This window comes from Hyperoodon ampullatus (assembly GCF_949752795.1).
Source record: "Hyperoodon ampullatus genome assembly, chromosome: 13".
Classification (NCBI taxonomy): domain Eukaryota; kingdom Metazoa; phylum Chordata; class Mammalia; order Artiodactyla; family Ziphiidae; genus Hyperoodon; species Hyperoodon ampullatus.
Genome location: NC_136926.1, coordinates 7187502 through 7211245, shown reverse-complemented (window position 1 = coordinate 7211245; position 23744 = coordinate 7187502). Strand labels below are relative to the sequence as shown.

The window sequence follows — 23744 nt, the reverse complement described above, 5'->3', positions numbered from 1 at the left end:
TTGGAGGGGCGGGCGAGGAGAACCCACCCTTGTAGAGAAAACAGTTGCACCGAGGCCCGAGGACGAATGGAACGATGCTCGTTGACTTGTTCGGCGGAGGCTTAGGGACCTGTTAGCACGCAGCTGGGCCTGTTTTAGGCATCGTGGGTGTTCTCCTCTTGCCCAGCCTTTCGAAGAACCACAGAGAACCCTCTCCGTGGGCCCCCAGCCCATCTCACACGCACTGGTCAGTTCGCCTTTCTCAGACGAGAGGTTCTTACCCTTTAAGGTACTTCGAGTTCTTAGATTTTCCTCCGAGTGTCCAGAGCCCACGATAAAGGGACTTCGCCAGCCTTGTCCTTAGGTGTGCCGGAGAAGCCAGGACGGAGCAGATGTTATTTGCCCTTGGAAAAACAAATCTGCCAAGAGGCATTCCATCTGACCTGAGCCTCCTAAGAATATCTGACAATTTTGTCTCAACAGTAGAAATTCAGTCTCTCCAAAACCCCATCCGTCTGTGGGAGAGTTCAAGCTTAAGTAAATCGAACCCTCCTCCCAATTGCGTTAATCCACCCGTCAGTATTGTGCTTGTGTTAAGACCCAACCAAAATCAAATCATTTTTAAGCACACGGCTCTGTTTTCAGCAACCATGTTTCTTTCAAGTCCACCCAAAAACAAAAACAAAACAAAACGCGGTTTTACCACTAATTTCGGTTGGCTGCAAAATCTGTTACTTGAGATCCTCACACTAGGATGGGAAAGTGGATTCCTGAGATGGCTCCAGGCAAAGGGAGGTGTGTTTCCTTGCAAGAAAAATGTTAACCCCAAAACCGAGTACTGGAGATTAGTTCCCAACCATGCAAGAGGCAAGAGATCATTGCTTTTTGCTACAAAATCTGATGGACTTTGTTTAGTTTGAGTGCGTTTTTGTTTTTGGCAGTGTCATTTTTAGGTAACTTTCAAAAAAATCTATTAATGTTTTAATAAGCCAGCATGTTCAGAAGCTAGTATTCTAATTAACTGAGTTATCTTGTTAACCAACTGATACAAAATATTTTGGTAAGGTTATACACACCTTACTTCTTTTTTTTTTTTTTTTGCGGTACGCGGGCCTCTCACTGTTGTGGCCTCTCTCGCAGCGGAGCACAGGCTCCGGACGCGCAGGCTCAGCGGCCATGGCTCACGGGCCCAGCCGCTCCGTGGCATGTGGGATTTTCGCGGACCGGGGCACGAACCCCTGTCCCCTGCGTCGCAAGCGGACTCTCAACCACTGCGCCACCAGGGAAGCCCCACACCTTACTTCTTAATTTAGGTTAAGCTCTTTGGTAGTGTCGTAATTTTTACAAATTCAGAGTGGAAATTGCTTTTGACTAATTGGTCTAGAGAGAAGCTTTATAAAAACAGAGAGGAGGTTTTTTAAGTCCATATTAATTATTTCTGAATATAGAAAACAGAAGTAGAAGGTGTCAGAAATTCAAGTATATATTAAGTGTAAGAACTATTCATCTTAATTTAACACCCCCCTCATACTGGAGATTTTGCATTACTTGTATACAAGCTTACACCACTATTTTATGCCCTTATAAGGGTGCACAGCAAAGGAAACCATAAACAAGACAAAAAGACAACCCTCAGAATGGGAGAAAATATTTGCAAATGAAACAACAGACAAAGGATTAATCTCCAAAATATACAAACAGCTCATGGAGCTCAGTATCAAAAAAAAGTATATGATTTTATTATAACATCTTTGTATCGCTCAGGTGTTCCTCTTTTGCCACGATGACGTCAAATTGCCGCTTTTGAGTGGAGATCTTTCACTCTGGGATAAGATTAGGCTGTTCAGTAATAGTGGCTGCTAATGGCTTGAGGCATTTAGTGTTTGTTAAGCAGGGTGTTACTCTGTGTCATTTATTTTTATATACAAAACAGCTTGTCATTGGTGGGGGTTGGAGGAGGGACGTCCTCCACAGCAAAAATGAGGAACTCTAAAACTTTATAGTTTAACCATTGAAGATGAAAAGGAATAATCAGGTGTACATTTAAACGTGACTTTTTTCATCTTTTCTGTCCTTCATGATTTTTTTTACTATATCAGATAATTACTAAAGATCTCTATGTTTAAACCAGGACTTGCTGTGATGAAGGTAGTTTTTATCTTTCAATTTGAACCTTCTGGGAAGTCACGCTATATTCTTGGCATCATAATTATCTCTTTTACACCTGATTTCATAGACCACAATTATGATCTCACCAAACAGCATATCTTCGGTAATTTCATGGTTTCCAAGTATTTCTTAAATTGGACCATGCCAAGTAAAATTGTTTGCAGGTCATTTTCTAGATACCTTTTCACTGAGCTTCTAAAACAGAAGTCCATGAAATAATCCGTTTGCAGATTGGGCTTGTGGTGTGTTAGCCAGAGGTTCCTGAGCTTTGTAATTTAGGGATCCTAAGCACTTTACATTTGTGGTGACGTGTACAATTTTTTTCTCTCCCTCGGTGGTATTACCTCTGTTTTACAGATGTGGAAACGTGGCCAGAGTTGCACAGTGAGTAAATCGTGGGGGCAAGGCATTGATGCAGGTCACGCTGACTACAAAGCAGTATGGCCTTTTGGGGACAAAGTGAGAGGGGGAGTCAAGAAGAGAGCGTTGAGGGCTTCCCTGGTGGCGCAGTGGTTGAGAGTCCGCCTGCCGATGCAGGGGACACGGGTTCGTGCCCCGGTCCGGGAAGATCCCACATGCCGCGGAGCGGCTGGGCCCGTGAGCCATGGCCGCTGGGCCTGCGCGTCCGGAGCCTGTGCTCGGCAACGGGAGAGGCCACAACAGTGAGAGGCCCGCGTACCGCAAAAAAAAAAAAAAAAAAAAGAGAGCGTTGAGGAAAATGAGCTCACGCTTTCTAAGGAGCTGGGGGAAGGACAAATCTGGAGATGTTATGAAAGGTAAAGAAACAAGCAGCAGGAAGGACAAATTTAGTTTAAAAAAATGGACTACGTAATGTTCTTCCAAAATAAGTCTTCCTGAAATATTCCACATAGTATACATCCCTTCTTTTCTTTATTTGTATGAGATATTCACTACGCTAACATATTTGAACGTGCTTTGAAAACCTAAGTCCTAAACAAATACAAAGCATCATTAATGGTAACAGAGTCTTTGAGACTTTTAGAGGAAAATGTGGAGTGTGGTTATTGCTGTTTTAATGTGTTTGTCTTATTTTAATAGTGTAGTTGATAAATTATAAAGTTCCTGTTAGGCGCCGTAAATAGAAGAAAATCACAGTGGTGCGCCCAAATAGGACGGATGTAATTGTGGATTTGAAGTTTTCTGTTTTAAAAAAAAAAACGGAATGGGACGTTGGTATTGTATGAATTGAAAGCTTTTCTTTTTATCTCCTTCTTTAGTGTCTCTTGAGCTGTGCAGCAGTAAAGCCTATGAAACTTAGACCAAACTCAGAGCAGTTTCCTTTCCCTCTTGTCCTCCCAGATCAAGGATAGCAGCCCTGTTGTCCTTTCCTGCTCAGTCCATTGTGGTTTTCTTATTTGAGAAATAATTCTCTGGAAACACTTACTGTGGCTGAAAGGTGCTCCATCTTGAGCGTAGAGCCCCCAGCCTAGGAAATGACAGGGTCTATTTCAAGCCTGAGCCAAAGTTCCCAGGGGTTCCGTCTGGGGAGCTGTTCCAGCCCTCGTAAGGATCTCAGGCAGCTAGAACAGGAGGATGAACTAGATGTGAAAAGGAGAGAAAGGCTGCTTTATCTTGACTCCCATTCAGCAGGGAGCACCAAGACATGCTTCTGAAACATAGACTATTATTAAGCATTTCACAGAAAACCATGCCCTCACTTAGCTTCTGGTGCCATCAGCTGGCCATCTTGTCTTTTTAAAGCTCACTGTGTTTGGTCCTTCACCATTGATTAGGTCATTGTTTTTGAGACCTATTTTATCTCCTTATTCGGGAGGGGGAAGCAAGACCATGACTAAGCAGGTAATCAGCACTCCTGAATTCTGGTCTCAACTTTTTAAACATTATAAACATAAGAGACAATAGCTCTTAAAAGTGTCTGTCCTAGCAGTTGGAAGAACTTGTTAATTCCTGTGTCCTTTGCTTCTCAAACTTCAGTGTGCCTCTGAATCACTTGAGGATCTTATTAAAACACAGGTTCTCTGGGACTTCCCTGGCGGTCCAGTGGTTAGGACTCTGCGCTTTCACTGCTGTGGGCCCGGGTTCGATCCCTGGTTGGGGAACTGAGATCCAGCAAGCCGTGCGGCACAGCCAAAAAAAAAACAAAACAAAAAAACACACAGGTTCTCATTTAGAAGGTCCTGAGATTCTTCATTCCTAACAAGCTCCCAGATGGTGCTGTTGCTGCTGCTCTGTGGACCACACTCTGATAGCAAGATTCTAGAGCTACCTCATCCACTACAGTAGCTGCGGGCACATGTGGCTAGTCCAGACTGACATGTGCTGTAAGCGTGGCCATACTTCAGATTTTGCAGACCTCATATAAAAAAATCTAAATAATTTTTTATATTGATTATATGTTGAAGTAATATTTGGGATATATTGGATTAAGGTATATTGAAATTCATCAGTTGCTTTTTACTATTTTTAACGTGACTATAAGAAAATTTAGAATTTCACATGTGGCTTGCACTATATTTCTACTGGACAGTGCTGTTCTAGAACATTAATGCAGGGGACTTCCCTAGCGGTCCAGTGGTTGAGACTTCACCTTCCAATGCAGGGGATGCGGGTTCAATCCCAGGTCACGGAGCTAAGATCCCACATGCCTCCCACTAAAAAAACAAAACATAAAACAAGCAGTATTGTAACAAATTCAATAAAGACTTAGAAGAAGGCAGCTTTAAAAAAAAATTAATGCAACAGAAGCAACGTTTTTGATGTTCTTTTTTCAGATGACCCAGTTTCTCAATCCCCTTGTGACCATTTCACCTGTTTTCACTCAATTCGATAATCATCTGTCTTCTCTTCCTCTCCCGCCTGTTCTCTCCTTTACACCTTCTCCATCTCCAGCATTGCCATCATGATCGTGGGGCTTTCATCCAGCAGTCAGGACTGCAGGCAGCAACCACCTCACCTGGGGGCTGGTTAGAAATGCGGAGTCTCAGGCCCCACCCCAGCCCTAATGAGCCGTATCCTATTTAACAGGATCCCTAGGGAATTTGTGCATGAAAGTTCGAGCCGCAAGAGCTTTAACAGTCTTCTTTCCTAAAGCACCCCATTTCAGCGCATCGCCGCATCTGTTCTTGCGGTTAGTTCGGATGACATTTCTGCAAGGTTGATACGCCATGAAAGTTGTGGCTAAGAGAAACTAGTGCTCCACCTTTCTAAAAAATACTTAAACAGTGAATTTTAGGCAAATGGTATCCACAGGTGGGTCCAGAGTTGAAATCCTATGTCTTCCAGATTCAAATATCCTCTCTCTGTCTCAGAGACACAAAGGCAGTAGCATCCCTTTACTGCTCTCCAGAGCATTTCGGCTGTTGGTGAAACAAGCCTCACCTCACTGCATCTTGTTTAAATATGTGATTGTTTGCTCTGGTCACAGGCCACATTCCAGAGCTGAGCATGCCACCCACGAGCTAGGTGTCAGTCTTGGTTTGGGCTGATTGTGGAAGCTAGAGGAGGAACTGTGTACCAGCTGGATCCAGTCACGAAGAAAGGCGCCTAATAGGATGCAGGTTCCAAGTCCCAGTAACCAGCCTTCTGGTGACTTGGGAGCACAGTGAAGTCTGAGAACCACTGCTCTATGGCGTGTCATCCATTCCGGGCTCTGGCATGTATCTTACTTACGGATGTCTTAATTTCTCTTTCATGCTACAGGCTCATCGAGGCCCATGCATGGCACATAGTAGATGTTGAAAATATTCATTGAACAAATTAACATTGCCTGTTTCAAAGGCGTCAGCCCTGTTATCTCTTAACTTGACCAAGTGAGAGAGAGCATGGCTTTAACCTAAACGGCAGCCAGCTGTTCAGCACAGACGCCGCCCTCCAAGGAAGAGCGGAGCCTAGGGGAGTTGGGGTGGAGAGCCGGCTGGGCCCGACGCTCCCACTCATGGGAGGGAATCGGGGCGCGCTGTCGTGACTGCCGGTTTCCCCTTACGCACACCGCTTGTTACCATTCTTTTCTCTTTTTTTAACGTCACGATGAGCTCTAATTTGAGCTGCTTTCATTGTTCCCCGAAGACTTTGGGTTGCTCTGTGGGTATCACGAAAACTGAAATCCAATCCGTATTCTTCTCTGGGCTTTGGGGAAGTGGAACCATGGGTGTGTTTGTCATTTTTAGCCACCTTTGGAGTACAGCCAGAGCTCCAGGAGATACTAAAAGTATTTGGAATTGTCCTATTGGCTGTTGGAATTAGCTGTTAAACAAAGCAGCCAGTAACTGAACACTGGGGACCTTCTCGAACTCCAGTTGGGTGGGAGACCTTCCTGTGTGTGTCAGCTCTGAACTAGGACAGAAAGGTAGATGTGAAACACAGTGGGCTGGTGACAAAGCAGCTGAGAAAAGCGCCGTCCTCTCCGCCCTTTGTCTGGGAGTTTCACCCCGTCTCAGACCTGCTTCCTTTCTTTGTCGCTGCACTATATTCCACTGCCATCCTGCCTGGTCAGATTTACTAACGGAAGAGAAGCCCCAAGAGAGGTACTGGCCTCCTGTTCCATGAACCTAATCCAGGGACTGGACACTGTCTGATACACAAAGGAATTGTGTTCTGTGGATTGAAAGCAGAAATAAGGGGAGGGAAATTTTGGACATCAACTTAGTCTCATTCATTTAATCATTATAGGGGAGTGGATTCTTTGTTGTAGAGATTTCAGAGAATGTGCCTGGGTTTATCTTTATCTTTTCCTGAGGATACTTCTGACATATTTCACACACAGTAAACAGAAGCAGTGTTCAAAGCACCATTTTCACTGGCATACTCTGTTTCAAAATATCTCCCTTAGTAGCCGCAGAGCACATTACGAACCGACACCACCTTAATTATCATCCCCCGGGACTGAGGGAACCTGCTCAGCACGTGCTGAATGTCGTGCTTTTCACAAAGAACATGTGTCAGTCATAGGACTGAAAACTAGCATGGCCTAAAGCTTGAAGAGTACATTTCATTATATTTATTTTCCATAGAAATAGTAGAGATAGGAATGAAGAATACTGTATTCATTCTATTTTTTTTTTTTTTTTTTTTTTTTGCGGTACGCAGGTCTCTCACCGCTGTGGCCTCTCCCGCTGCGGAGCACAGGCTCCGGACGCGCAGGCCCAGCGGCCACGGCTCACGGGCCCAGCCGCTCCGCGGCATGCGGGATCCTCCCGGACCAGGGCACGAACCCGTGTCCCCTGCACCGGCAGGCGGACTCTCAACCACTGCGCCACCAGGGAAGCCCAGATACTGTATTCATTCTAAAAATGACCAGTGTCATCTGTACTGATAATTGAGAAAGGCACTTGGATTTCAAATAACAGAAAATGCACATATTTACAAGGAAGCAATGCCTTCTAGCATGTTTCTGCATTAAGCTTACCTAGCGATCAGTGTTGAGCCCAGTGGATGTTAGCCGTCAGAACTGCTGGTGGGTGAAAGGTAATTGAGCCAAGAGAAACCTAGTGAAATAATTTGGTGGATGGTACGTTACTTTTGGCTGAGGAAGTTGCCTTAGGTAAACTCCAGTTCCTACCTGTGTTAGAGACCAGTTGCCACGAGCTAGAATTTACAAGGTTTCAAGTGGTAAAAGCTGTTTAGAGCCTCACAGGAAGCACTTGTTAAAAAGAGCAATGTATGCTTTTAGTGCCTACATAATCCTCGATCAAGAAGTAGTATGCAAGTGGCACATTCGTAGTTCCCCAAATCTGCCTGGGTGACAGGGATTTTTTTTTTTTTAATTCACCTTTGGCTGCGTTGAGTCTTCGTTGCTGCGCGCAGGCTTTCTCTAGTTGTGGTGAGCGGAGGCTACTCTTCATTGCAGTGCGTGGGCTTCTCATTGCTGTGGCTTCTCTTGTTGCGGAGCACAGGCTCTAGGCGCGTGGGCTTCAGTAGTTGTGGCTCGTGGGCTCTAGAGCGCAGGCTCAGTAGTTGTGGCGCACAGGCTTAGTTGCTCCGCGGCATGTGGGATCTTCCTGGACCAGGGCTCAGACCCATGCCCCCTGAATTGGCAGGCGAATTCCCAATCACTGTGCCACCAGGAAAGCCCTGGTGACAGGGATTTTGCTAAAAACCAGTCTCATGCCTTCAGAGTTATCAGCAAAGCCCTTTCCAGAATATACTGTTTTCTCTGATTTTACTCTAAGCCTGTGTGGGATGCATGGAGAGGGCTTATTCCCCCCATTTTCCAGATGAGAAAATGGGCGAAAGTTGTGACTCCCCAACCCTGACCCCATTCACATGGGGAATATGTAGGTCTCTGAAAAGAGGTGATACCTTTCAGATCCTCTGCCCTCCTCCCCTCGAAAAAAAGCAAAGGCCTGTGGGGTTCACTATACCCTCATGGCTGTTATTCTCTATACTATTCATTTGTCAACTAAGACTTTCAGCCTTAGGCTAGTCTCGAGTAGTTACTGAAATCTCTTGTTCAGCACCCCTCGCTTTCTTCTTGAATATCTTCTCCCACTAGGCTGTGAGCTCCATGAAGATAGCGTCTTGCTCTCTTTGACCTCACCTCACTCCCTATACCTCACCTCATACTTTGAACCTAACAGGCACCTTAATAAAAATCAGTTGACTTGGTGGTTCTGAGGATGAGAACTGGTTGCATCGTGTGATTGGCAGTGCTTCTGAGGGAACAGATGTTCCTATTCAAACCCACGAAACTGGAAACATGAAAAAACAGCAATCGTGACATTGATTGATAGTGATATTTACTGTGTCAGACTGTTTAAGCTCAAGCTATAAAATAGACTATCACGTACTGTCGTCTTTCCATTTTTGATTTCAAAGATTCTCACCCGCTTAAATAATGTCCCTTGACTCAGATCCTAATTCTTGTGTGATGTACTATGTAATATTTCCTTACCAAATTACAGCCCTGTTCTTTTGAATTTTACACTCAAAGCCTCCCTTCCTGAGAAAACAACACTTCTGGGTGCTTTGAAGACATTTTTGGGTCTGTTATAAGAAAATATTTATCAGTTGGCAAGGCCTGTACTGCTGAGAACACGGTAGACAATGCAGGGCCGGGGAGAGGTGTGTGTTGCCGAGTATGCTGTCTGCACTAATTTCCTAAACCCCCTGCCTGCCAGATGGGTGGTCATCGTTTGAACTGGTTCATAAAAGGTGATTTTAGAACCTGCGGTATAATCCTGAGCGCCACCAAGGCTGAAGGGCTGTCGTTTCTGTCTTACCCAGGTCCTGAGCAGGCAGAGCCGCACGCTATGAGCACCTCGGGTCTGTTCCGTTTTCCTGCCCCACTGACCAGAGTGTGCACGGTGCCCTGGGGACTCCGGCCCCGCGAGAAGCCGGAGCTCTTATCCCCTGGAACAGCGGTCGCTCCAGTCCAGGCGGCAGGCAAGAAGGACCACCCTGCTCTGCCCTCCCTGGATGAGCGTGAACTTGAGGAGCAGTTTGTAAAAGGACATGGGCCAGGGGGCCAGGCAACCAACAAAACAAGCAACTGCGTGGTGCTCAGGCACGTCCCCTCAGGCATTGTCGTCAAGGTAGAGGAAGGCGGCCGTGGGGGTCCCCTGGTTTCTCCTGAGTGAAAACTTGTTCTCACCATGGCCCCGGCAGTAGAGGGACTGCAGGTCTCGTGCCCGGTCCCGAGCGTTCCTCCCAGGCAGAACCTCCTGCACGGCGTCAGGAGCCTCCTTCCAGGATCCTTTGCAGTTGCGCTCTTACTGCTGCTGTCCTTGAACTTGGCAGGCCACGGTTCTTGTCGAGCCACTGGGCTGCAGGGTGGCTGCAGAAAGCTCTGCGGCACTGCCGTGGGCCCAGTCTGTCCGCCAGTGGGCTCAGCCCTTAGCCTCCTGGCTGATCGCTCAGATGGTCGCATTCTCCATGTCCCTCCGTCCCCTCTTTGGTAAATGTCAGTGACACCTACCCTTCTGGAGAAGGACTGAGTGAGGTAACGTTGGCAACCCGATTTCAGCCCTCAGAGGAAAAACGCCAGGCACAGCTGCCTGTAGGAGTCTTTCTTCTGAATATAAAAAACCAACCTCTGATCAAAATATTGCCAGCTGTCAATACATTCTGAACCTCTAGGAAACGGTGCAGTGCTTTTCTCCTGTGTCCTGGTTTGGTAGCGGCCCACTGCCTCTGGAACTGCCAGTCCATTCCGTATCCCCAGGGCCCTGAAGGCAGCACAAGCCTTGAGGCACAGCAGAGAGAGCAGAGGCAGGTTTTCGCACACCAGCGGTACCTTTCACAAGTACTTACATATCACGTGAGCTTGTGGCCGCCCCGTTCTGAGCCACTTCACATTCGAGTTAACTCTTAATCGTCACAGCCTACACTCGTGATGTGGAATCTGAGGCACAAGGGGCCTCCTGCACCTGCAGCAGAGTCAGCCCAGACCGAACCCAAGTCTGTCCCGAACAGCTGTTCTTCGCTACCACGCTTTTGAGCCAAGAGTGTATTAGTGAAAATCTCATTTTTCTTTTCCTCCTCGAAAAAAGTGACCTTCGTGAGCAACAAATAAAATTCTGAAACCTATTTTATATAGCTTACTCCAACTTTGCTTTCGGTACTATCCTTTCATCCTAATTTCACAGAATTTCTTCTATCAAATTGCTTTGCAGGGCACTCACCAGTGATAACGGAGATATTATGTAATGAATATTATGGCTGACTAATAATAAAGGCTATTTTCCTCCTTCAGAGAGAAGTTTACATTTATAAACGGGGCACACAAAGGGCTTGCTTAGACATACTGGTTGATGTTTTCAAAATTATTTGGGAACTTTAAGTTATTTGAAGGCTATTGTTACTTCTAAACAAAACAACACTCCTAATACTGGAACAGTCACAGTGAAAGCCACATAATACAGCTGGGGTGTGGGACTGGGCGGGCGCTGAGCAGAGGCAGGAAAGGGTATGGCCTTCGTCCTGTCACTGACCTACTGGGACTCCTGACAAGTGGCTTTCTCTCTGCGGGCCTGACCACTCTATAAAGGGACTAGGTTGAATTTAATGATTCCTGAGGTCCTGCCCAGAACACACTGGCTTTCACATTATGAAATATTATCTCTTACAGTGCCACCAGACTAGATCCGTCGATCAAAACAGAAAGCTAGCTCGGAGAATCCTGCAAGAGAAAGTGGATGTTTTCTACAACGGTGAAAACAGTCCTGTTTACAAAGAAAAACGGGAGGCAGAGAAGAGAAAGCAAGAAAGGAAAAAAAGAGCGAAGGAGACCCTAGAGAAAAAGAAACTCCTGAAAGAACAATGGGAATCAAGTAAAAATGCGCCCAGAGAAAGGACTGCAGATTCTGACTGAAAGAACCTGCCGGATGGGACTTCCCTGGTGGCGCAGTGGTTAAGAATCCGCCTGCCGATGCAGGGGACACAGGTTCGAGCCCTGGTCTGGGAGGATTCCACATGCTGTGGAGCAACTAAGCCCGTGCACCACAACTACTGAGCCTGCACTCTAGAGCCCGCGAGCCACAACTACCGAAGCCTGCACACCTAGAGCCCGTGCTCCGCAACAAGAGGAGCCACCGCAATGAGAAGCCCGCGCACCGCGACGAAGAGTAGCCCCCGCTCGCCGCAACTAGAGAAAGCCCACGCGCAGCAACGAAGACCCAACGCAGCCAAAAATAAATAAATAATTTTAAAAAAAGAACCTGCCGGATGCCTCCAGGGACAGCGTGAGCTCCACCACCACCGCAGCTGTGACGGGCTCCAGAGACAGCAGAGTTTCTAAACAGCAGACAAACTGTAGTGAATAGCAATGCACACTTTGAGAATAAAACTGTAAAAAGAAACACGAGGAAGTCATTACTGTAGAAGGACAAGGGCACTTTTTGGGGGAGGAAAGGCCGTCGTCGTGACGCGGGGCTTGGAGGGGCTTCTGGGCGGCTGACAGGGTTCTGTGTCTTGACCTGGACGGTAGTTAGAAGTATGTCACCTTTTAAGCTATACACTTGTGTGACTCTATCTTGTTTTGTTATCAGAAGTTAGAAATGAAAGTTGTTTTTTTTCGGCTGCACCATGAGGCTTGTGGGAACTTGGTTCCCCGACCAGGGATTGAACCTGGGCCCCGGCAGTGAGAGCGCAAAGTCCTAACCACTGGACCGCCAGGGAATTCCCAAATGAAAATATTTTCGGAAAACATTAATGTTAATAATGGACTTTTTATGGAAAACTATAGAATTGAGTCAAACAATAGCATTTAGTGCCTCCTTGTCACCTGCTGGAAGGTCATTGCTCAGTGATACACAGATGTCATTAAGAGAACAAAAGAAAACAAGATGGCGAAAGATTTACAAGTTAGTAAGTTACTTGCCCATTTACCCCATTAGCTTAATAGACTGTATGTTGACAAGTAACCTCTCTGATGTGGAAATACACATGTCATTCTCTGTATGCTGATTTACAAGTAGTAGGTTTATAAAAGATGAGGTTTCAGAAACTTGGGTTTGTGAATTTGCTTGATACCATCCTTGAAGCTGGATTTGACCTTACAAATTGGGGGTTTTTAGGCATGGTTTGTTAGGACACATCTGGAAGTTTATGCCTAAAAGTAGTAGGGAAACAAACCGTGAGGTGAGAAGGCCACTGTCAGACATAGGGTCTGCCTCATCAGTGAAGACCAGACTGCGTGCATCCAAATAAAGTTACCTGTAAAGAAGCCAGGTAAGGGTCTTCTCACCTCGGAGTAGCCTGGTTTGGAGGTTTAGCTCTACGCAAGGCTCTCGACCTCTGGTCGCAGTGTGCAGGGCCCTTCCCAGCTCCAACCTCCTTTTAGAAGGGAGCCCAGTGAAGTATCTGGAATGGTACACAGAGGACCGTAACAGTGGAAGGGAGTTTGGGGAGCTTCAGACAAGAGGGACAGAAGCTTTAATTTCTGTCTCCCTTGAACCTTTTTGAATTTCCTGTCACGTCCACGAAGGAGATGCAGACAAGCCGACTGCCTGATATCCATTCCTCTGGCCTTTAGAGACGTCCTGGCTGGGACCTGGCCTCATGCCTGTGAAACTGACCACGTCCCTCCTTTTGTCTTAGTCTACCCCTCACCACGGGGAATCCTCATTACATCGGGATCGGTGCCTAAGGAATATAGTAAGGATGACCTCAAAGTCCCTTTGGAAGGCACTGTTGGGGACCACCCCATGAATCCTCAACACATCCGAGGCAACCCAGTTTTCCCAGCACCAGAGCAGGTAGTTCTTCCAGTGAGAACAGGATGAAGTAGCTAGCTTGAGTTTAAATGCTCACAGGATAAGTTCCTAAAAACAGAATGGCCTAACCTAGGGGAGCACAGAAAGGGCGAAATCAATAACATCGCCTCTACTCTTGTTTTCTTTCCTGGCACACACTGAACATCTGCTGCAGTTAAGATGCATCCATAACGCAGCTTCACCTGATCCCTGCCTTCTGACTTAACCGACACATCCTGTCCCTGGCCTGTTGTGCTACTGATATTGTCATGCAAAATGTTTCTGGACCAGGTGGGAAAACGCCCTTTGACAGGTCTCTCCCCACTCGCTGAGGAGCTGTTCTTTAAAATACCACCAAGAATTTGCGGAACCCACATCTTAATACAAGCTATTAATGAAAATAAGCTTTATTACATCGAGTAATAAATACAAAGATGCAAACAGTTCCATTTTCTTCCAGATGTTTGGATCAACTTACAGGAGAGGCAGAACTGAAATCTACATAGAGTCTCAGGAAAAATTTCGGGGATCCTTGTTGGGTTTGGTTTGGGAGGTCGCTCTTTCTTCTGTATGTATAACTTGTGCATTTTTAAAATCGACTTCAAAGCACTAATAGTCATGCAGATGCTTAAGCAAAAAAGAATTTACGTTAAGCAGAATCTATAGTGTATGGGAAGCGAGGGGACCAGCTACTAGTTAAGTGTGCTGTCAAGTCCGCACTACAAAAAAAAACCCCTTCAAGTTGTATCAGCTTATGAAAAGGAACAAAGAACAGTCCGGGTAACATAAATGTATTCAAAAGAGGAGAGCGAGACGCCGGTATCTTGGAGGCAAACTAGTTTGCTGTAAGACAGGTAATTTTTACGTGCATCTTTTGAATCAATGCTTTAAAAAACAACAACAAACACCTGGGTGGTTCCTAACTATGTAAAATGTAACTCCCCATCAACTGCCAAATCTTTCCTCAATGTTACAGACTGTAGATTCGGAGCCTAGTGAACCATGGGAGGGGCAGGGGGAGGAGAAACCAAACTGTTACCATTTTGAAAACAAAAGTTTCATCTGAACAGGGGAGATGAACTGTAACTTCTTCTCTCCGAAGAAGATGGAAAACCGTCCAGGCTCACAAGGCAGCTAGGACCTGGCATTCCGTTCCGTTTCAGCCAAGCACTCCCGCACCAGTCCTCGAGCGTGGATGATGCCTGCAAGAGAAGCAGAGGCGGGCGTCAGCCAGCAGCACCCATTCCAGAAGAGGAGGAGGGTCCTTCCAAACCAACCGCGAAACCCTCGGACTGGAGGAAACTCGGGCCCTGCATCCAACAACCCAAACCCCATCCCACCCCTCAAAGCCAAAACCCCTCTTCACGTCTCCCTAAAAGTTTCTTCCCACGCTCAAGGTGACAGCCAGCCAGCTCTCTGTTTCTGACGTGACTCTATTTGAACCCTGTTACCATCCAGATGTCGGGAGTAAGTGTGTCCTCACCCAAGTTCTTTAAGCGGGGACCCGCTTAGGAGATTCCACGCCTTCAAACCATTATTTTTCCTAAATTCTACAAAGAGCTTGACAATGTCAGGCAGCCTGCCTGGTTCGGGTGCGAGACGAATGCTCACTCAGGCCACCTTGGTCCACTGCTTTGTCCTTCCCCCCAGGGGATGGGTGCCATCTTGTGCACTATTATTCTCCCCTCATCTTTTATCTCTATAGTTGGGGAGTTAGCTATTGCTTGTTTGGGTTTTGTTTTGTTCTTTTTTCGGCTTTACTGAACTTCATGAAATATTGATTTCATTTTAATAGACACCAAGAATCTACTCCTTCCAAGAGCTGACCCCCCCAGAGGGCACTGGGAATGACACCCCAAGTCACTCAGGTGTCCCCACCTCACACGTCTTACCCCCCAGAGGTTCCGAAGACTTTCTGGAAAGGGCTGTGTAGCCACTGTCGCAGCACTCCACTCTGCCATTGTACTGCGACAGCAGCCGCAGACATTAATAAGCAACGGGTGTGGCCATGTTCCAACAAGTCTTTACTTCTAACACTGAAGTCTGAATTTCACATAATTTTCACATGTCACAAAATCATTTTTTCCACCATTAAAAACCGCAAAAAACATTCTTGGCGCTTGACTCCCTTGCGCCCTATGACCCTTCTTACTTGCTATGATGTAAACTTGGCCACCTTACTGGTCAGGGTGCCTGTGGGACCAGCTGCTCACCCAGGATGTGCCCTGAAAGCGGTCACCAGGTGTATCCATGTGTTGACCTGAACCGCCAGCTTTGTTGGGAGGCTGCAGGTCGCCTGTCAGAACGACTGCGGGGTCCAACATCTTCCCAGGCATTTGCAGTCAGGTATCCGGCACTCCCGTTACCAGGACTGCAGGCAGAGCGATGCCCACCTGACCCCCAGGGCTGGACTGGGGGTTAAGCTCCTTCTCTCCCCCGAGCCCTCCTCTTCCGTTCCAGCCTCCAACTGCCAGCGCCCTCCCCACGCCTGTGCCTGTTATTCCCCGATCCAGCTCTGCAGTCGGTCAGTCTCTTCGCAAAGCTGTCATGAACCGGCCCACTGCTCCGGGTGGGAGCCTGTCCTCAGCCCGCCTCGCCCTTCACTGGAGCCGTGGCCTCAACGGCAGCCCCCGTCACGCCCCAGATTTATAGCCAGCGAACATTCCCCTCTCGATTTTCTCCAAATCTGCTTAGAGCTCTTAACCTTAAAAAAAAAAAAAAAACCCTCCTAAAATTAAATTCACACATAAGCCACCGTGCTCTGAACTGCCACCTTCTAAAATAGACATGCTTTTCTCCACTCCACGCCGCTTTCACTTCATGAAGCAGCAAAAACCAACCTATTTCTCTGCCTTCTGAAGTCAGCTGGCCAGTCACCTCTTCACGTGAGTCACTTTCCTCCTGTGGCACCATCCTCCTGCCCTCCCTCCCTCTTCCATCAGGGAAGAACTTCAAAGCGTTCTCACTCTCCGGCCCCAGACTGGGACGGACCACACGCCCCCCTGGGCCCCGCTCCAAAGAGGACAGCAGAGGGCAACGCAGGCCCCCTTGGCCTCGTGTCACTGGCCTCACCCAAGTTGGGAGCCTACCTTATTGGGCTGCCCAGGGCTCCTAGGACCAGTGTCGGCCCACGGGAGCGGAGCGGGCATGAGGCGGAGCTGCAGGATCTGGGTACAAAGACTTTTTTTTTCGGCCGCACCACAAGGCTTGCAGGATCTTAGTTCCCCGACCAGGGATCGAACCCGAGGCCGCTGCAGTGGAAGCGCGGAGTCCTAACCACTGGACCGCCAGGGGAGTCCTGGGGATTTCCTTCTTAGACGCTGCATCTGACAACTGGCCGCCAAGCCCCTTCCATCAGATGTACATCCCACAGACCCGCTCACCCAGCCTGACGCCTCCACAGCCAACGGTAATTCTGTAACAAAGCGGGAGCCCCTGTGCCCTGGGAGACTCTTCCGTCTGCCACCCTCCATTTTCCCCAGAAAATCTTTCAAGACAGTTACTAGGCCAGTGCCATGGGGTCCGCCAGCAGCGAGGCGTCACCTGTCCAGGGAGTCCTGGGCCACGACTTACCTCGTTTTAGTCTCTCCATCGCGCTCTTGCTGCCCGCGTAGGTGGGTCTGATCTCTTTCCCCAGCTCTTCGATGATGGCCAACAGCTCAGCGTATTTGCTCTGGGGCACCTGGCTGTTCCCAGTTCCCTAGAGTCAGAAAGAAAAGGGTGCAGAAGGATTGAACCCAACCTGACCCCAATGCCGTGGTCAGGACCCCACGGCATGCCAGCTGCACGAGGGCAGGGCTGGGGAGAGGCCCGAGCCGGGGGCAGGTGGTGGAGGGAGGGCGGCCTGGCCCAGACTCCAGGGCAGCTGCGGCCAGGCACGGCCCACCTGGGCGACAACTACAGAGCAGGGAGCCGGCCCTCTCTACTGTCCCCACACACTCAAGGCAACCACCCAGCAGTCTGCAGAAAGCCCTTTTGTCATCTCAGATGGAAAAAAAAAAAAAAGACTGGCTTGTCCATAGGAAAGTGTTCACTGAGAATTTCCTTGAAGGAGCCGATGGGCGGGCAAGTGATGGCGGGGGAGGGGTGCTGAGGGTCCAGAGTGGGCGGAAGAGATGGAGGCCACACGTGGGGTCAGCAGGACCACAAAAACTGCCGGGACCACCCAGACAGAGCCCAGAATGTATTTAAATTCATCCATCCTCCCCCGCAGGCAGGGCCCACCACACAGAAACCCCTTCTCTCCAGAACCCCACGAACAGCCCGAGCAAACACCCGGAGCGGGGAGGCTGGGGTCCCGCCGGCCTGTGGGCCTCAGCCGGGCCTCCCTGCTCCCCCTCCCCCCCCCACAGCTGCATCAGGGCGGCCACCTCCCCCCAGGCCCTCGCCTGCTGCCGCCTCCTGGCCTCCTGGTCCTTCCTCCTCTCCTCGTCCAGCTCGGCAGCAGCCTCCCGCCGCCACCTCTTCAAGGGGGCCTCGCCCGTGCCCGCCTCCCCTCCGGGGGCAGGACGGCCTGGCGGGGCACAGCTCCCAGCCGCCGCCTCATCCGTGGGGCCGGCCTCCGTGGCGACCTCGGAACGCGAGTGGCAGCCACGGGAATCTCCCGGCTGGCGGCCCGGGTCCCCCCTCGCGGGGCAGCACTTCCCTGGCGGCCGGCGGCCGCCTCCCCTGAGGGCCCGCCAACCCGGTGGGGAAAGCAAGTCTCGGGGAGGTTGGGGCAGGGGCGGTGCACAGTCCTGTAACTGGTGGAACCAGGTGTAAACCAGGTGTAAAGCTGAGGGGCCAGCAGCTCTCGGTGCAGCGCACCTGGACTCCACTAGGATATGGGCCCGTCCTCCCTGCAGGGCCCACAACCTTGTGGGGGGTGAGTGGGAGCAGGGACCCCCTCCTCTGTCCAAGCTCAGATCCAGAGTCAAGGCCAGACCTCACCTCCCCAGGGACCAGGCACGAGGAGGCCCACCAGGGACACACGTGGGGTGGTGGCCCCGTCGGGAACTGTGGCTCTCGGGGCTTCCAGCCTTCTTGGGGCTCTCCCACCCCTTCCTGTCACTCGGTGTCCCCCGTGAAACCCCCTGCCACTTCTCCATTCTGATGCCCTGAGCCCTGGGTTGAGGAAGCTCAGATGACAGCTCCATCATTTCTACTCCCTTCACCGCCTCCCCTCTGGCCCAGGCCGCCCCTAGGGCCCCTCCCACTGCACATCCCACCCCCCCCCGCTGCCATACCTGGGTGTAGCCTAGAGATGGCGGCCCGTAGTCACTCAGCAGCTGGCGGTACTGTGAAGACGTTGCCATACTGGTGGAGGGCGGGTGGACACTCCCAGCTACGGGGGAGGAGACAGGAGTCAGTAATCAAGTAGCCTTGGCTAACTGTATCCGAGGTAAGGACTCTGAGTCCCCCTGCCCAGAACTCACGCCATCAACAGTGGTCTTTTGTCTCTGAGGATACAGAACCCTCTTCCTGTCCTCTAGTTTGGCCACGGCTGATACTCCGCGTAGATGACTGATGGTAAAATGTAGCTAACAGACCACTGCTCTTCACGCCCACCACCACAGCAGACATTGCTAATCAATCACAGAAATCCTTCCCATACATGCAGTCGAAACTGGTAGCAAAGACGAAAGCTGCTGCTATTCTCAGCCTAACCCTTGCAAGTCCCCTTTTCCTGGGTCCTGCTCCCCAGAGGTTGATATCCTAGAGACACATGGCTGCCACAAGAGCCCATCTGCTACTAAGGCTGGTCCACACCTGGGCTGAGACTTCCTGTGTGCCCAAACCTCTGCTGGAGTATATGGTGAGGAAGACAGGGGAAGATCTGGAGGTTGTGAGACCCAACCCTGGCTGGGGACTGGGGTACTGGACACAAAGTCAGGAATCTGGAGCACATCACAGCCTGTCTGTGTGTCCTCGGACAAGCCCCTCAACCTCTCTGAACTCCTGTCGCCCCTCTCCAAAGAGGGGACAAGACTCTCGGCAGTCTGAATCTATGCCCGGCTGGCTTCACCCCCATGGGGGAGGCGTAAGACCCCACTTACGCACTGTAACACTGGGAGACACTGTCCCTCAGCAGAGGGACCACAGGGGGCCAGGGCCCGGCTCAGAACGGAGTCTCCTGCATGGGGGGTGGGAGGCCCTCAGCAGGGAATTTTCCAGCTCCAGCTCAGTAGCTGGAAGCATGCAGACCCATAATGGCGTCCGAGTGGTCATTAGCAAGTAAAGGATGTCCTGCAGAATTACGAACAGCAGTAACCATGGAGAATCTACCTAGCCCTCCTCAGCAGCTAGCTGCCCGCATGCCTCCATGCCCGGCCGGGGAGCAGCTTCCCCTCTGCCTGCCTTCCCCGGAGCCAAACTGTCTCTCTCTCACGCACACAGTGGGCTCTGCAGACTTGGCCCCGGGGAAGGACAGCTGGTGCCAGGCCGGCCAAACCGACCAGCTGCTCATCTGGTGTGGGCAAGCGGAGGGGGCAGGGGAGGAAGGAAGTTCAGGAGCTCAGGCTGCTGGAGCTGGAAGGGGCCCTGGAGCCCCCCCCTGCAGAGACAGAAACACAGACCAGAGAGGGCGGGCACCGCCCCCAGGCCACACAGCACAGAAGAGGCTAACACACCGCACCTGTCCCTCTGTCCAGGAGCTGTAGACAGCTTGGTACCCGACGTGTCTTTCTCGGTCTCAGGCCTGCCTGGATTTCTGCACTGGGACCCAGATTTATGCTCAAACACAGGATGCCCAGTCAGGAAACGTGAATTCTGCCACCTCTAAGCTGGGGACTGGGCACAGCACTGCGCTCCTCAGAGCCTCATCGCCATGCCTCTACAGTGGGGTAGCTGACACACCTGTGCTACAGAACCACACCTCCGTCTGACGCAACTGCGGGTGTGCAGTGGCCAGAACACAGGAATGCGGCAGGGCGGGTGACCCCCAGCCCCCTCACCACATCAGCCAAACCCCAATTTCCTGACCTTCTGATGTGGGCGGCGAGTGTGGTCTGGGTAGCTCAGGCTTTGCTGCCCCAGGCCAGGGTTCAAGTCCCGACCACCACAACTTATTACACCTCTCTGTAAGGCCAGGATGCTAACTGCAAGACTGCGGGGGGAGGGGGGGTCTACTGCACTGCTCGGCACTTCAAGCCATCTAGAAGATTCCAGCTCCCTGGCGGGAGGTGAGCTGCACACCTCCGCTTCATCCTCTGCACCACCTCCTGCCCTCCTTCTCTCACTGCAAGTCTGTATTTCTTGCCTCCCAGACCCATCTTCTCTCCCACAGCCAAGGGCTTGGACTAGGAGCCAGTCCAGCTGCGCCATACGCGGCTGTGTGACCTAAGACAAGGCCCTTCCCTCTCTGGGCCTCAGTTTCTCCATCTGTCTGAGGTGATGGTTCCCACCAGAATGTCTCAAGGCCCTAGATGCTGCTCCTCCCGGGTGCTGGGGTTAGGTCCCGGGGGCGCTGAGGGGAGGAGGAGGAATGGGGCGGGGGCTTGGGGGATGGGGATGGGGAGTCAGGCAACAGCTCAGAGCTTGACTTTCCCACGGCCTGGGTGATGTGGTAGGTGACCCCGACTCTGTGCCAGCGCCAGTCCCTTACTCGGTGTTCAGAGGGGGGTGTCTGTGGCCCTGGAGAGAGCTGGCGGAAGGGCCCCGAGTCCCACTCATGCCCACACCTTCCTGCAGACACAGCGGCCGGCTGCCGGAGGCCTAGGAGAAAACCAGACCGGGCGTGAGCACAGCCTTCACGGAGCATCGCAGACAATGCGTGCAGTGTGCGGGGACCAGGGAGGGCCCGGAGCCCAGGGAGGGACTGGCAGAGGCCAGCAGCTCCTGGGGCCAGGCGCGGCTCCCCGCCCCCAAGCCAGACAAAGAGCGCCCGGGCCTGGGGAGCTGGCGGCCTTCCCGCCACTTGGGGCGCCTGGGGGGGCTCTCCGGCGGGGAGGCGGGGGCTTTGTCTAACTCCGCCACTGCCACCGCCGGCCAGGCCGAGGCTTGGCAACTCTCGAGCAGGAGGCAGGGCTGGAGGGTGTGAGGGATGATGACAAGGAAGCCGGAGGAGCGGCAGCGGAGAGTCCATCTTGGATGCAAATGGCACGGGGAGATCCGGCCTTTCTAAAGGGGTCCACGGGGAGGGGGGCGGCCCCACCAAAACACAAGAGACCTGGGGACCTGCGCAGTCCTCCTGGAGTTCACCGCAGAAGAAAGAAGAAAATCTGTGTACAGGTGCTAGCCAGCCCAGGGGGCTTCGGGGTCCCCAGCGGGTGCCTCTGTCACTCTGTGACCCCAATCCCCGAAGGGCCCCGTTCAGGGCGCCGGCCTCAACTGCACCAGGGCCGGCCTGAGACTTCCCACCAGTCCGGGCTGGCAGCAAGACCCTCCACCCATCCCACCCCAGAGTCAGATGAGGGAGGCAGTGAGAAATACTATGTCCACAAAGCCCGTCTTGGTAAGGTGTGCAGACCCCAGAAGAGGTGAGAACATCTGAGGAGAAAACGGGCTCTTGGGGCTTAGCACCCACATTTGACCAACTCAACTATCCCCCACCCCCTGAATCTTAACCCTTTCCAATCCCCAAATCTGTGTCCAAGAAGTTAAATATATATATACATACACACACACACACACACACACACACACACACACACACACACACACACACCCCTATACATATATACGCATATACATATATTGCTTTCCTGGGGCCCTCTTCAGATTTTCGTAGTTATGGAGTCAACATTCGGAGACAAGGCCCAGAACCTTCGGCCAACGGCCAGCGTGGCATCTCTGACCAGTAAGGCCAACCCCTCCCTGCCAAGCCCCCTCCATGCACCTCGCTTTTTTGGAAGTTTGTTTCCCATCAAGAGTCTAAAGAAGAACCTTGGTGAAGGGACAAAGCCGGTCCCCTCTGAACCCACAATTTCACCTACCGCCCTCGGTCCCTGGGGCAAGACCCTAGGCACAGCCTAAAGCTGCCTGACAACTTCTGCAGGAGTTTCCTGGGACCGCCCAGCTCCAGCCCCAGGGAAAGGAGAGGACGGGCCCTCCGGCTTCCGAAGGAGGGGGCCTTCTAAACCCAGACTTGGGGACTCCGAGATGCGGGGGCCCCGCTGAAACGACGCCCCCAGCCGCCGCCTCCAGGCGCTCCGAGGCCCCCGATCTCCTCCAACTTCTCTCACTCCACGCACGCCTGAAGGGACCTCCCGTGCGCCCCGTTTTGGGCGCCCCGTCCCGCGCGCCAGGCCGGGCGGGCGCCCAACGACGATCTCCCCTGCACCGCCGGTGACCCCAACGGCCCCGCTCCCTCGGGGGCGGCTGCACCTGGCACGCTCGCCGCCCCGCAGCGCCGCCCGCGCGTGGCCCGGGCTTGCTCACGTGCACCCCTGGCGCCCAGGCCCCCTGCCCGGACCTGCCCCCAGCTCCCTAAGGGCGGCCCGCGCCGGGGTCCCGGCGCCCGCTCCCAGCGCGGCCCGGCCGCTCCCGACTCCCGCCGGCAGGGGCCCTCGCCGAGCCGCCCAAAAGCCCAGGAAAAAGGAGCCGAGAAAGCCTCCCCCGCCCTCGCTCGCCGCGCTCCCCACGAGCCCTCGGCCGCCGGCGTGGGGGGGACCGCGGCGTCCGCCCGTGCCCCGGGCCCCGACCCGGCCCCGAGGCCCGGCGCGGGGCGCACCCGCGAACTTTGGCAGCACGGGCACCGGAATCATGGCGGCGGCCGCCGCGCTGCCCCGGGCCGGGACCCGGTGCCCGCCGACCCCGGCCGCCGCGGGCCCCCGGGAGCCGGGGCCGTGCGCGCGGACCCCCAACTTGGCGGCACTTGGGGCGCGGCGCGCGCGGCCCGCGGGGCGCACTCACTCACCGGCGTTGAGGGAGGCGGCGGGCATGTGCGCGGTCAAGTTCGGTTTGTAAGACATCCCCCCGAGCGGCGGGGCGCGCCGGGGCGCAGCGGGGCCCGGCCCGCGAGGGCGGCGGCGAAGGCGGCGAGGCCGGGCGGCAGCGAGGCGGCCCCAGCGTCCGTGCGCCCGTCCGTGCGCCCGCCGAGCTCCCGCGCACTTTTTGTTGTTGACGGCTCGGGCCGCACCGGCAAATATGGCCGTCCCTCACCCTGACACCCGCTGCAGTATATCACCCATACATCGGGCGGGCGCGCGGGCGCAAGGGCGGCCGCAAACTTTGAGCGGAGCCAGCGGGGCCGGCCCGGGCCGGGAGGGGGCGGCCCGGCGCGCCGCGGCCCGGCGTCAGGGGGCGGCTCCGCCCGCGGCCGCGCCCCGCGCCTCCGGGCGCGCTCGGCGCCCGCAACTTGGCAAAGTTTGGGGGGCTGGGGTCCCGGCGGCGCCCGAGGCCCGCGTGGGTCCCTTTCTTCTTCTGCGCTGGCGGCGCCTGGAGATTTGTGCTTGTACCGATTAATTAATTAATTTTTTTTTGTAAGCTAGGTAGGACTGCAGAATT

At 52.4% G+C, this 23744-nt stretch overlaps 2 protein-coding genes across 3 annotated transcripts; one reads left to right on the top strand and one right to left on the bottom strand.

Annotated features, from left to right (window-relative positions):
• Positions 1-1689: 1689 nt before the first annotated feature.
• Positions 1690-23483, bottom strand: CDK2AP1 (cyclin dependent kinase 2 associated protein 1). 2 transcript variants are annotated; one of them, XR_013811209.1, is made up of 6 exons: positions 23155-23483; positions 18545-18642; positions 16893-17019; positions 14359-14521; positions 3554-3707; positions 1690-1802 (listed from the first exon to the last, which is right to left on the bottom strand). XR_013811209.1 is itself a non-coding variant. In XM_079717713.1 (4 exons), exons 1-4 carry the CDS (start codon positions 23207-23209, stop codon positions 14454-14456), a joined length of 348 nt encoding a protein of 115 aa, XP_079573839.1. In that variant the 5' UTR covers positions 23210-23483; the 3' UTR covers positions 13702-14453. The 2 variants fall into 2 exon arrangements, 1 of the variants encoding a protein (XP_079573839.1); XM_079717713.1 differs by lacking the exons at positions 1690-1802; positions 3554-3707 and having other exon boundaries at positions 13702-14521.
• Positions 9378-11952, top strand: MTRFR (mitochondrial translation release factor in rescue; the record flags this gene model as incomplete). Its single annotated transcript, XM_079717712.1, has 2 exons — positions 9378-9659; positions 11195-11952. The coding sequence occupies 2 exons, from the start codon at positions 9378-9380 to the stop codon at positions 11435-11437; spliced, it is 525 nt and encodes a 174-aa protein (XP_079573838.1). The 3' UTR covers positions 11438-11952.
• Positions 23484-23744: the final 261 nt, after the last annotated feature.

Coding starts and splice junctions, on each gene's coding strand:
- CDK2AP1 (XM_079717713.1), bottom strand. CDS start 23,209: ATGTCTTACAAACCGAACTTGACCGCGCACATGCCCGCCGCCTCCCTC. Junction 18,643..23,154: donor CGCCGCCTCCCTCAACGCCG/GTGAGTGAGTGC, acceptor CCTCCCCCGTAG/CTGGGAGTGTCCACCCGCCC. Junction 14,522..16,892: donor GATGGAGAGACTAAAACGAG/GTAAGTCGTGGC, acceptor CTTCTCTTGCAG/GCATCATCCACGCTCGAGGA.